The 14,484-nt window shown below is 32.7% G+C and overlaps 1 protein-coding gene and 2 pseudogenes across 1 annotated transcript; 1 reads left to right on the top strand and 2 right to left on the bottom strand.

Annotated features, from left to right (window-relative positions):
* Positions 1–934: 934 nt before the first annotated feature.
* LOC146922526 (auxin response factor 17-like) lies at positions 935–1,899 on the bottom strand (annotated as a pseudogene).
* A 2,797-nt stretch (positions 1,900–4,696) lies between these two features.
* Positions 4,697–6,810, bottom strand: LOC146922525 (F-box/FBD/LRR-repeat protein At3g26920-like). Its single transcript, XM_085710842.1, has 3 exons — positions 5,902–6,810; positions 5,631–5,793; positions 4,697–4,810 (listed from the first exon to the last, which is right to left on the bottom strand). Exons 1-2 carry the CDS (start codon positions 6,808–6,810, stop codon positions 5,632–5,634), a joined length of 1,071 nt encoding a protein of 356 aa, XP_085566968.1. The 3' UTR covers positions 4,697–4,810; position 5,631.
* Positions 6,811–12,511: 5,701 nt separating this feature from the next.
* Positions 12,512–14,224, top strand: LOC146922524 (auxin response factor 17-like; annotated as a pseudogene).
* The last annotated feature ends 260 nt before the right edge of the window (positions 14,225–14,484 follow it).

Here is a 14,484-nt window from a genome sequence, read left to right as displayed (position 1 = left end):
TTGAAGTAAGAACCAATGAGTTGAAGGATTTAAAAGAAAAATATGCTGATTTGGTACAACGGCAAAAATCAACTCTATTGGATCTGAAAGCTTCTGAACAAGGACTTAGGGGCTTTGACTTCATGTGTAAAACATATGAAGATCAGCTCAGGTTCTTATGTCAGAAGCTACAAGAAAAGTGTAATGAAAAACCTTTAAGTAACCATGAAATTGCTCTTGAAGATTTTATTATATCTGACATTGACAGAAGCAGAGTAGCTTCTATGATTTATAGCATTTACAAGAACAATGGCAGAGGAATTGGTTTTCCAGAAGTGAAACTTGAGAAAACCAATCTAAAATCTTGTTGTGAATGCATCAAGGAAGGTCTGAAAACATTCTTTGTACCAGAAGGGGCTGAGTTGGAAACTGTTGTTCAATCAGAACCTGAAGCTTCTAGTCCTAAGGCTAAGATTACTTCAACGCCAAAGAACTCTAAGTCAAAGGCTATGATCAAATCTGATTCCAAGACTTCAAAGGTCAGGATCCTGAAAAGATCAGAACCTATTCCTCAGAGTCTGGTGACACTATCAACGCCCAGCCAAAGTATATATGTATTTTGACATCAAAAGTTTCTACTTAGCATTAGGAGTATTTACAACGAGAAAGGCTTAGAAGGTTCTTAAACTTCATAACTATTTTTAGTGAATATCACTGGCAGTTTTGTATAAAAACAATCTGATTACATAAAGTAAACATTAAGTGTCATGAGATATCTATCAAGTGCATGAACAATGGGAATTAATAATATTTCAAGTGTAATCTGATTCTGTTACATTTTTCTGTATCATAGAGTATCATCTAATTATAGTTTCATGAATTAACTTCAACAACACTCATATATATCAATCAAATAATCTTATCATGGATTCAACTATAAACAATTGAAATATAATCAGACCAAATTAAGAAAGCATATGTACCTGCGCCAATTAGGGACATTAGAAGAATCATTAAAGACAAAAGAGATTGTCCCCTTAAGCTGAGAAATTGTCATCTTTGAACTTGAAGATTCATATTTCTTCAAAGGAAGTTTCACTCTCATTCCAGATTTCCAACCAATCTTCATGGCATCGTCAACAGTCTTAGCATCCACCACAAAATCACGCCAACCAATAGCTGTCGGATAATACACAACATCAAATGCTGTGTTCTTCTCCGCCAATTCCACTGCATCCAAAACCTTAATCTCATCAGTTAAATTCTCGCCTCCTTCATCCGCTTCATCTGTAGTGAACTTGGTGTTCCTGCGAATTCCGACAGATATCTTTCCGGCAGAGTTTTTGATGAAAACAACAGAATCGTTGGCGACAAGTTTCTTCTCTCGTACAAAATTTAACCAGCCAGTATGTAATCTACTGAGATTTGCATAGGTATATGTGTACCCCCATTCTCGGCTTTTAAGGTCGGTGACAGTGATGCTCTGAGACTCGTCCAAATCAAGCTTGGGAAAGATCAAGTTAGAGCATTCGATAGGTACGCATAATACTCTTGCACAATCAGATTGTGTGAGAGTCTTGACATAGGAAACAAGATTGTCTCCACCATCGTCTTCTTGGCCGCGGGAACTACAGGAGGAGGGGGTTCTTGGTCAGTTACGGGAGTCAGGAGCAGTTTGGCAAAGACCTCGTCGGTGTGAGGATCAACAAAGAGATCAACGGAAGAGACGATGCATGGAATGGATGGACGGTAACGATCAAGAATGGTTCTTGTGGCAGCAGTAGGGGAAGAACATGCATGTTCCAGATGACCTCGTGGGAAGTAGTAAACTTTAGAGTGAATCTTTGGAATCTTGACGTCGGGGCCGGCGCATATCTGCCATATTTTGGGTTCCACACGAGGTGGCAGAGGATGAGACATGGCGGAGGTATTAGAGAGAGAGAGAGAGAGAGAGAGAGAGAGAGAGAGAGAGAGAGAGAGAGAGAGAGAGAGATATTGTTGGGTGTATGAAAGTGTGTTAGTTATAAAAGTGAAAACTAAGTGTGAAATAGTTAGTTAAAAAATGTTTAAGTTTATAGATGATTGCATGGATTAGCATGGGCCTTAGTTTGGATGCGTTTTCAGTTATAGTCTATCATATCCATCTTTTTAAATTAACATGAGTTTATGAGAACTATTAAAATCAATTTATATCAAAGTTGATTTTAATTGACTCATTTGAACTTATGTACTAATGTAAGCACTTGTGAGATTGTTTATGAGAACTATTCAAATTTTTAGTTATTTTTTTTTTTTTGCAAATGAACTTTTTATAATGATTTCAATAAGTCTTTAAAAAATTATTCTAAAATTTTAAAGTTTAAGCATAATTAAACAATTTTTAATTTACCAGTGACTAAACCTCCATGTTCAAAAATTTATAGGGACGAAAAAATGATCTAAATCAAGAATAAGAATATATAAATGTGCATAATTTAGAGCAATTTATTTCTTTAAAAAGTTCTAAAATCAAATAGGATAGTATTTGTCGTTTTTTTTTTTATCCATCTACTAACACAAACTTAAAACATTAGCAAATTTAAAGTCTTTAACCCCTTCATTGATCAACATTGCTTCCACACATCTTTATTGGTGTAGATATTTCTCATATGTGTCCAAGGTGTATCTAAGCTAAGAAAAATAATTTGGACATCTATCGAGTTGTAGGACACGTGTTGAATGAGTGTCATACACGTCTCGGACACCGATCCAAGAAGTGTCAAAACGAAGTAAAAAGGACAAATCTTTGGGACTCCGGTATGAGGTTGTCTGACACGTATCATACAAGTATCATATGAGTGTCGAACACCGATACGTGTCGGACTCCGTGACACGCCGAATCATAGAGGTGTCCGTAGTTTATAGGTTGAAAATTTGTACGTAATATATAGTGTTTTGTTTAGGAAATAACTACCAACCCTTTTTCCTCATACTTCCAGTTCCATGTATATATAATTTATTACCAATCAGTTTCTCAGTATGGCTTTCAATTAAGACGGCATAGTAATGATTATGAAGCAAATATAAGCTGGAATATTGGTTATAAATTGACTTCTGCGTAGCTGCACAGATCTACTAATTATTCCCAAAAGCATTTCTATAAATATGAAGGGACTTTTAAGAAGTATTTGAAAATAAGAGCTTATCTTTCCACTTTTGCAAATCAATGAAGTATAAGACCAGAGGGGAAGTTATCCAAGTAAAAATATAATGGTCAATGTATGACTTACAATCTGTAATCCCAAAGGTGTTTTTTATGAAGCTTGTTTAATGCTTGGTTTTCATATTGTCAAGTCTTTGGCACGAGTATACCGGCGTGATCATCGATCTGGTCTACCTGCAAGCTCAACGCTTCACATATATTTCTTTATTGAACATCTTCCATTTATTCATTCTGATTCCTATACATCACTTAGCCAATTATATATTTCATTCTAAATTTATTGTGCAAAATAAGATGTCAACTTTATTATCAACAACACTGCATCTTATGAGATGTATCCTTCAAAAAAAAAAAATCTTATGAGATGTATAACACTATTTATGTCGAAGAAAAGAAGAAACTACATGATATTGGTCGCATTCTCTATCAATGCCTTGTTTCAAAACCTTTTACTAAGCATGATGGATAGTTTGAGATTTTCTGTTAGTGACATTGATAGCATGCAAAATGGATGTATTTTAGTCTCACAATGTGCTTTGTTAAGTGCTACTCCTCTTAAATAGCTGTATCATAAACTTGTGACGTGCACATTTATTTGATAAAAAGAAAATTAGTCCCTTCTGCCTTTCCACTCTTTTTCCTAACCTCATAACACAGTATCGTATCAGAAGCATAATATATTGCAAGGTGAAAACACTACTAACCGATTATTTCAAGAAAAATTTGCAACGTCCTTCCATTGCAAATAAAGGTAGTTTAAAATGAAATTAGAAAAAGAGACAATTAATCTTTGAACGTGGCGAAACAATAGCCTTGCCCGTGACTGCGTTGTTGGGTTAACGTTTTTGTTCTTGTTGTTGATAATATGAAATGGATAACACAGTATAAGAGCTTGCAGATTCTAGTAATGTTTCATTTAGATGTTTTTCGAATACCAAAATCAACACTTGAGAATATTTTGAAGAAATTCATGTCAATCATCAAAGAAGAAATCCACTGCAATCATCATGGAGAAGCTTTCGTAATGCAATTCTATTTATTTTTTCTTTCTTGTTTCGTTTTATAATTTCCTTGTGCGAAAGAAACTAAACCATTAAACGGACGTTTTCAAGTTATAACAAATTTTCACAAAGTACTACCATTTACCATTGCATCTTTGTCTAGATTCTGGTGCAATTTTTTATTTTTTTTGGTAAACAAAAAGATATTATTCAACTGAGTACGAGGGGCTCAATCCCAGTAAAGCAAAAGTTTAAGCAATAACACAAAATTCAATCAAGAAATTGGGTTTAACAACCAGTCAGAAAGCAAGGACATTGTTTTCAACAAAACCACACTGCTATTTGTTGCCATGCCATTAAAAATTGAATTATTCCTTGCAGACCATAGAGACCACAAGACTGAAAACCAAAACAAATGCTTCCATCTCCTCCATTGCTTCTCTTTAAAAAGGCATCCATGTTTAACAAAATGATCCACACACCTGACCGCTCTGACACTATCAACGCCCAGCCAAAGTTGCAATTTTCTGTTGAAACACTCGCCAACCAAAAACCAGAATCTTTTACGGAGCGGCACACTTCCATAAAGCAAACGAAACGCCTTTTGAGTTTCACCCAATACCTGATCCTGCATAGAGCGAGACAACAAAATATTATAAGCTGTTTAGACAGAGTATTAGCACACCGGATCGTCTTTCCACACCCATTTGTCCTTGCTTCCAACCGACGGAACAAAGGAAGCCACTATAGATCTCAAATCCTCACATAACCCTTCCTCCCACACGAAAAGATCCCTCCTCCAATTCCACTGCCACCTCCAATTAACACCATACCAGCAACCCATTTCAGCCACCGATGAAAGTTTGCCAACACAGATAGAGAAAAGTCTAGGAAATTTATCTTTAAGAGTGAAATCACTTACACATCTTTGAAGCCAGAAGCAAGTGTCATTCACATCTCCTATCCGACAACGAATCGAATTAACAAACCAATCCTCAGCAGTCTAAAAGCTTCAAATCTCTCCACCAAAGTAAGACGTTTGAACTATTTCTGCACTGACTTGTAGTGACCCAATTACCAAAGGAATTCCCATACCTAAGCACAAGTAAGGGATGCCAAACCGCTTCCTCCTCACAAAGGTAACTCCATTTCCATTTGCGTACCATATATGTATCCACACAAGTAGGCCATTTTCATTTTATCAGACAATAATACAAAAGCTGATACCAATCAATATGAAAATAAGAACAAAAAAATTAATGAGACGATTCCAAAACTCATCAACTTAACATTTTATCCAGCATGTGTAAGGAAAAAATTCAAATGAGTTAGACCATATAATCAACATTCTATCAAACATGTAAATGGGGGCCAAGGGAAATGAAAAATAAAAGAAGGCAAAAATCAAACCAGAAAATTTGTGTTTTACAAGTTGTAAGGATATTTACCTTAATGAGGTAAGATGTCAACCTTTGCTGATGGTGCATTTTGAAGCAAAAATTCCACTAATCCTTTAGGTATGGATGAATCTCCCATTTCTACTTTAAGTGACTTCAAGTTATACAAGGTAGGGAACTCAACCTTCAATAAATTAGGAACTAAGGAGAGAACCTAATCAATGTGACAGAAGACCTTAAATCAGCATGTATGGAAAGAAAAATGTTGTAAAAAAAAGTTAAAATTGCTAAATTTTCTCAAAACAAATATTCGCTAAATTACCTTAAGAGTTGTTGAAGTGACTGACAATGATTTGATATTTGCAAGCTCAACCAGCCAGTTGAGTAGAAACAAAGGAGACTCTATGTAAGTTACCGACATTTCTACATTAAGATTTACATGTTCGATAGAAGAGAGATTTATATTACTAGCACAAAGTTTCTGTAAAGGACCATGCCCGCGATAAACGAAGGTACAGAGATTTGGAGTGGATAACTGAAATTTCATCTCAGACTTGGAAAAGCCAGTTTGTATTGTTAAATTGGCTAGTGTGGCATTCACTATGCAGAGGTTTAAATAATCACGAACTATACAACCGGTAATGACCAAACTATTCAATTTGTTTAATGTCGAAAAGGGATTGACACTACCATCATCGCCGACACAAAAGATAAAACGATGTAGAGACAAGTTGGTTATTTGTGGTAAATTCAGAGAATTAGGAAATAAATTTTGATGAGAATAATAGTCAATTGTGAGTTTAAGAGTGGTTAATGTGTTACACGAAAAGAAGGAAGGGGGAAATTGTGGACTAAAACATTTGACATTAACTTGTAATTGTTGGACATTGTGTGAGAAAGCATATTTCAAAATTCTTTTGAGTAGGCGAGGGTCCATTGTACCTGAACGGTGTAAATCGAGGGCTAGCAGTGAGGTAGTGTCATTGCGAAGAGACAAAACGTGAGAAACAAATTTTGTAAAACCCTTGAGATTTTTTGGAAAGTGTATAGAACTAAATTTAAGGGAGGAAAGATGTTTCCAGAGATTGTTCCATCTTGGGGACAATATGCATGTTTGGACTGCAAGTTTGGTGTCTAGAAAAGAGAGTATGTGAAGTAGAAGACAATCAGACAAGTCGCTAAGTCTGTCTTGGTTAGGGTTAGGGTTAGGGTTATGCCTTTGTCTCTTCATTGTGATTATATCACAGAGAATAGAAAAGCAATACTGCGACGGCACTGAAGCAAAGTGTTGTATTGTTGAAACAAAGAAGTGATTGAAGAAACAAGATTGTTGATTTCACGATGGAGTTGGAATGAACAAACAACATATATTTATATTACTTTGATTTTATCACCAAATAAAATTACCTATTTTTTTTTTTTTTTTGCCATCATGCTTTAAGTTTCCAAATTGTTTCTTTCTTAAAGAAATTTTTAGTAAATAGGCAAAAGCCCTCTGAATTTGTAACTTTTGTCAAAAACCCCCCAATATTAGGAAATTTCAAAAACCCCAAATGAAATCGTCAAATGTTAGTCAATTACCCCCTTCTTTTGTTTTTATTGTTACACCATATGACGTGGCAGTTAACCGTGCATGTGGCACCTCCACGTGTACCGAACGTTATGTAATAGCAGAAAAATGGACGAGAGAACTGTTGGAACAATAGTAAAAAATTAGTTAAAAAGTTGTTGGTTACTGAAGAGATTATTTGGCTGAGTCGCAGACTAGGTCACTCTCTTTAAGACGTTTCGTGACATTGCCTAAAACTGTGCAAGTAGACTATCAATCACGACACCCCAGGATAAAACTACCCTGCTACAACTATATCGGAGTCCAACTACACAATAGGATTTGTTCTAGAAATACACTTTCAAATATGGTGTTAAGACCACTCAAACATGGTATTTATATCATTCTATTATGGTACTAAAATCACGCTAATATGGTACTATGACCACTCTAATATGGTATTTCCACCACTCTAATATCTAACTTCTCTAAGTGCATAAAAAAAAAACTATACTCTTAAAATTGTTCTTATTTTACGAAGGGACACTTTATATATCCTGATACGAGTTTAATGGTATATATTTCGAAATTGTGTTTCTTCTCATTGTGAAGCTTGAAATAAGAATAAGTAGCAGCTTGAAAGAAGAAGAAAATACAATTAGAAGTTATATGAAGAATTATATAATATTTTTTAGGCTTTATGCCAAATTTGTGGGATTGATATTGAGATATGCAAAACTTTAAGTAAGATCTGTAACTATTATGGATAGCATTATTTAGATTGATGTTTCTACTATTTCGTTTGTTAGTTCTTACATTTCTTTCTTCATTTCCTCTCTATGTATGTATCTATTATTAAGGATGAGCAATGCTATATCTCTAGAAAAATAACATCAAGAATTCTTCAAGAATAAAGAGCAACCAATCACAATGCACTATTTGCCACAATTCAAGGAGGTGTGGATGAAAAATAGGAAGTGAACAAATCAATCATGCAGTTAAAACTTGTTAGTTGTGTCTTGAAAAATTCTTGATGCTATTTTTCTATAGAAATAGCATTTTCCTTTAAGGATATATGCATTTTATAATTTTTTTTTAAAATACATAGGTTTAATTGTACTTTTGATCCACTTATTTTGTTAAAATTGTAATTTTGGTCCTTTATTTTTAGTGTTATGGTTGAATATTTCAATTGTAAAAGAAATTTACATTAATTAGTGTACTTTTGATCCACTTAATGTGTATAAGAAATGTTTAAAAATTCAAATTCATCATTTTTTTAGTTTTCATCATTTCTTAATGTAATATTTCTATTTTAATTCTCTTAACCAATGCCTTAAGGCCACTCTTTAGCATTTTCCTTATTTTTAATTGTGTAATTATGGTCTTCCATTTTAATTTCCTTTACTAATATATGATTTTGAACATCTAATTTAATGATGTGATAGTAAATTAGGTATTCTATGATTTTCACCATTTTTATCGACTCTCGTATACTAGAACTTCTTTGTAACCTCATTGTAAGTTAATTTCCCTCATGAAGTCTAAGATGGACTTAATTTCCAGTTTTGGATGATGATTTGTCGGTTACTTTTAATATACGAATTTATAGGGGTACTTTTTCACGAAGTCTAGATAGTTGCAAGTTAGCCAACGTTTGATTGTTCGATAAACATGGTTGTCAGATTTTGCTTCAGGCCGAGTGAGAATAGCAAAATCGAAAATCGTAAAATCGCAATTAAAATCGAAGGATTTCGCTCAACTACTTTTGTAGAATCAATATAGAAGAGCAAAATCTAAAATCGTAAAATCGAATCAAATTTGATGGATTCAACCAAATCAAAAATAATGCTAAATAAAGGTTATAAATTGCATATAATCGTGACTCAAATTTAAAGTCCACAAAATACTTATACATAAATAACGCAAAGCTTAGATTTCAAATATTCTTTAGTAGTCATAATAATGCTAAACAACTTGTCCTCGTGAGCTTAACTCAGTTGGTAAGGACAATGCATAACATGCAAGGTCTGGGGTTCAAATCCTAGCCACCACAAAAAAATAAAAATAATGTTATTGCTACTTAAAGGCAAATCTTAGATGCCTGACAAATACGATGATGGATTGAAGGAAAGGAAGATGGATTGAAAGCAATAGACAATCTAGTTAGGTATAGTTCATTTTGAACTAGATGTACGGTGATGAGGCAGTGTGGTGTGAAAGAATAAAAAACTTGGTCTTTTATGTATTTATAGAACTGGTCACGAGTACTAACCGATCATTTGACAAACCGGGTGAAAATTAAAACGTATCAAAAAAATGGACAAAATCCTTCAAAGTCCTTTAAAATCATGTGATTATGCATGTATTTCACGATTTTAGGTGATTTTGATGCAATTTTACAAGGATTTTGCCTCTTGAGTCGTTGAAGGTGAATAAAATTGCAAAATCGTAGATTTTGAGATTTAAATCGGGATTTTAACAACAATACATACAAGTGCTATGTGACTAAAAAAGTTCAAATAAGTCAACTTAAATATGCTTATCATACACAATTATTTATAAATTTAAAATTACTTCTTCGGAAATGATTTACTATACAAACTCATCCAATCATCTATTTTGTCGCCTATTAAATGAAACACTAAACTCAAACATTTTATAACTGCTTCACATGTTTGATCAAATAACATACCTTTTAATTTTAGAAATAATTTATTATTTCTTCTCTTGGTTAATTACTTTCCAAAAATTCTTTGATTCTATATCTCTTATTTTTTCTTTTTTGAAGGATACTATATCTCTTATTATTATAGCTCTCTTGCACATGCTTCATACCTCTTTCATTACTCCAATTAACTCAACATAGTTTATCTTTGTGGCATATTAGAAAAAAGTATCATGAGAAGCTTTCACACATATATACCGTAAAAGTTCAAATTTCAAGCATGAGCTGAAGAAGTGTATACTGATTCATTATGCATTAGAGATTTTGAGAAAGATTGGCACCAACTTGTGGTTAAATAGGAATTGGAAAGAAAAAAAATCAATGGCTTCAAGGTTTGTATTATACTAGAGAGTCGTGGATTTCTATTTATAATATGTAGACCTTTTTTGCTGGGATAAACAAGGAATTTTTATTTGGTTAAAAAAAACAAAGGATCTAGAATTAGAGAATTTTCGTTTAAATCCTTAAAAAAAATTAGAATAGATAATTTTCGGAAAGCAATTAACCAAGAGGAGAAAGAATAAATTATTTCTAAACTTAAAAGATATGTTATTTGATACATGTGAGGACTTAATGAATTGATGGCCGTTAGATTAAAACTATATTAATGGCTAGGATTTGGTGTCAAATTTAATTTGACACCTTGGTGTCATTTGATCCTATCCCTATATATATATATATATATATATATATATATATATATATATATATATATATATATATATAGATATAGAAATGCTAGGGTCACACCCACTAACACTCTCTTTTAACACACCAATTAAAAATGGGACATATGTCACACTTTTTTATTTCAATTAACCTGAAACCTGTTAAACCATTTAGTGTTGAAAATCATTTATTTTATTTTTAATTATTAAATTAGGTTTTAACTTTTCATCTCCTTTGCTCAATCTCCCCCAAAACACGTTCTTTTCATGTTCTCCTCTGTAAAAAAACTGGTTGCTTTCACAAAATTGACTAAACCTATTTTCTCTAAAGGTATGTACAGTTCCTGTTCTCACTTATTTTCACCCTTTACTAGTTAGTTTATTTCTCTATTGCCATTTAAATCTTCTGTGATTATCCTTTCTTATGTACGTGATTATCCTTCTCTCTATTGCCATGTACGTGATTATCCTCTTCCCACCGTCGTACACCAAATTGAAGAAGACCTGTATCTCACTACCTCTTCTCTCTCTTCTTTTTCTTCTTTTAAATTAAATTATTAAAAAAAAATCAAAATGTTTAGAAACAGGTTGAACAGGTTGTAGGTTAATTGAAATAAAAAAATGTGACACATGTCCCATTCTTATTTGATGTGTTAAAAGAGAGTGTTAGTGGATGTGACGCTAGCATTTCTCATATATATATATAGAGGATGTTTACTATGAGAATGCCTATTTTATACGAGAATGATGAGAATGATTCTCAACCACTAGATCAAAAATAAATGATTGAGATTCTATAATCACATTTTAAAACACATATACCTCTCTTTATTATATCAATTCTCATAAACTCATTTACTTACCTTTTTTAATTCTCATAAACCCAAAATATCTACAATCATTTTTCATAAATATCTGAGTCTGGGTTTTCGAAAAACAACCCATTAGGCATTAACCTTCTCAAAAACTTTTTTTTATTTCTATTATATCCAATCATAATATCTTTATGTTGGTTTCTAATAATATCGTTATCTTTAGTTCCAGGTTGATGAACATGGTGAGTGAACAAATGAAATTGTGGAGATGACCAGAGTTATGGAGAATTGATAGAATAAGGAAATTGGAGTATTAATTTAATTTCTTTTAGCTATGATTGTGGGGAGAAGAAGATGAAAAAGGAAATGAGTTTATGAGAATTGATATAATAAATTGACGTAAATATGTGACCTTTTAATCTCACCCATTTATTTTTGATCTAATGGTTTATGATCATTCTCATCATTCTCATATAAGATAGGCATTCTCATAGTAAACATCCTCTATATATATATATATATATATATATATATATATATATATATATATATATATATATATATATATATATATATATCTATATATATATGTATATATACATATATACATATATATATATATATGTATATATACATATATACATATATATATATATATCTACATATATACATATATATATATATATATATATATATATATATATATATATATACATATATATATATATATATATATATATATATATATATATATATATATATATATGGGTTTGCTAGGATACACCCACTAGTTTTTATTAAGGTGTGTTTTACCAAAGATATAACTAAAAAGTTGTTAAATACACCTTAATTAAGGTGAATGATGCTAAAAAATAAGTTATAACTAATTTTAGGCAAGTTATATAAGTGGGTGTATGTTAGCAACTCTTATAGGCATTTGCTAGGATACACCCACTTACTTTTTAGGCAAGTTATAACTAAAAAGTAGTTAAATGCACCTTAAGATATAGCTTGCTAAAACACTCCCACATAAAAACTAGTGGGTGTTCTAGCAAATCCCATATATATATATATATATATATATATATATATATATATATATATATATATATATATATATATATATCTCCTTAACAAAAAAAATTTCTTCTATTCTTTGCAATTGCTTTGCCATGCCTCTGCCTGAGCCAGGCCGTGTCCACCCTAAAATATGGCAGATATGTGCAGGCCCCGATGCCAAGATTCCAAAGATTCACTCTAAAGTTTAATACTTCCCGCAAGGTCATTTGGAACATGCATGTCGTTCCCCTAATGGTGTCACAATCTCCCAGTTTCTTTATGATCGTTACCGTCCATCCTTTCCATGCATCATTTCAGCCGTTAATCTCTTTGTTGATGCTCTCACTGACGAGGTTTTCGCCAAACTGCTCCTCACTCCGGTAACTGGCCAAGAACCTCCTCCTCCTACTGTTGTTCCCGGCCAAGAAGACGAAGATGGAAACCATCTTGTTTCCTATGTCAAAACTCTCACAATAACTGATACTAAATCTGTATTGAAGATACCTCATGAATGCGCTGACTTGATCTTTCCAAATCTTGACATGGAGAAGACTCAAAACATCACTGTCACCGACCTTAAAAGCCAAGAATGGGGTTGCACCTACGTGAAAAACAGTAGACTACGTACTGGCTGGTCTCACTTTCGGAAAGAGAAGAAACTCGTAGCCAAAGATTCTGTTGTTTTCAGGAAAAACTCTGCTGGAAAGATATTAGTTGGAATTCGCAGGAACACTAACTTCCTGCAGCTGAAGCGGGTGAAAGAGGCCGGAATTTAACTGAGAGTGCGGTTTTGAATACAGTTGAATTAGCGGACAAGAACATGGAGTTTGAAGTTGTGTATTATCCGACAGCTAGGAATTGGTGTGATTTTGTGATGGATGCTAAGGTTGTAGATGATGCCATGAAGATTGGTAGGGAATCTGGAATGAGAGTCAAACTTACGTTGAAGAAAGATGAATCTTCAAATTCAAAGACATATTATCAGCCTAAGGGAACAATCTATACTGTCTTTAATTATTCTTCTAATGTCCCTAATTGGCGCATTCTTGAGGTGCATATGCTTTCTTATTTTAATTGAATATTGTTATCAAGTTTATAGTTTTATTAAACTTGAATCCATAATTTTATGATTTGTTTGATAATTGTGTTAAAGTGGATACATGATTCATTTAGATGTTGAAACAATAATTAGATGAAATAGATATATAAAATTTGGAGACATAGTAGATTCTTCTGTTTGGAATGTAAGCTAGCTTTGTGCCATATAGGATAAGTTCCAAATGCAATTCTAAAATTGAGACAGAAAATCATTAGAGTCTCCATCTCCAACATTATTAATTCACTTGATAGACATCTCATGACACTTAATGTAAACTTTATGTAATCAGATTACATTTTAGATACGATTGCTTGTTATTATAGACTTAATCGATTGCTTCAATAGTGATATTCTTTAAGAAATAGTAATGAAGTTTAAGAACCTTCTAAGCATTTCTCATTGTAAACACTCCTGTTGCTAAGTAGGATCTTGATTTTTACTCATGTTATCAATTGGTAAGAAACTTTTGATGTGTAAATACATATATAAACTAAGCTATCAAATATTTCAAATGATTGATATTGATTCTTACCATTTTTTATCATAGGTTAACTGGGATGGACCTAAAATCTTGCAAAATACAAACATAGTCAATCCTTGGCAGCTTGAAGCTTGCAACATACCTGCAAAAGTTTTGAATGACAAGGGTGATGGTTTCATCAGGAAAAGTAGAATGGCAGGGCTGAGTGGTACTTTGTCTGACACAGCTATACACTGGCAGTCCTAAATCGGCTGACTTGTTGCCTCAATGAACCAAGCAACAAGTGAGGTATCTTCATTGGTATATCGGTACAATATTGGTCTGCAGTCACAATTAGGAACTGTGAAAATTAATTTTTCAAGACAGTAAATAGCTCCCATCTGGCAAAAATTTAATTTCTGTAAAAATGTTTCTGACATCATTGTTTTTTTCTTACAAGTAGTATTTTTATTTTCAAAATTTAGATTGAGTATACTTGAAGCAATTCTGTTGTGTAGATACAAATG

The sequence above is a fragment of the Medicago sativa genome, chromosome 5 (genome assembly GCF_051527215.1).
Source record: "Medicago sativa cultivar Bolivia chromosome 5, Bolivia_mono, whole genome shotgun sequence".
Taxonomy (NCBI): Eukaryota; Viridiplantae; Streptophyta; class Magnoliopsida; order Fabales; family Fabaceae; genus Medicago; species Medicago sativa.
The sequence above is the reverse complement of the archived record's forward strand: the minus strand, read 5'-3'. Positions and strand labels throughout refer to the sequence as shown.

Coding starts and splice junctions, on each gene's coding strand:
- LOC146922525 (XM_085710842.1), bottom strand. CDS start 6,810: ATGAAGAGACAAAGGCATAACCCTAACCCTAACCCTAACCAAGACAGA. Junction 5,794..5,901: donor TCACTTCAACAACTCTTAAG/GTAATTTAGCGA, acceptor CACATTGATTAG/GTTCTCTCCTTAGTTCCTAA.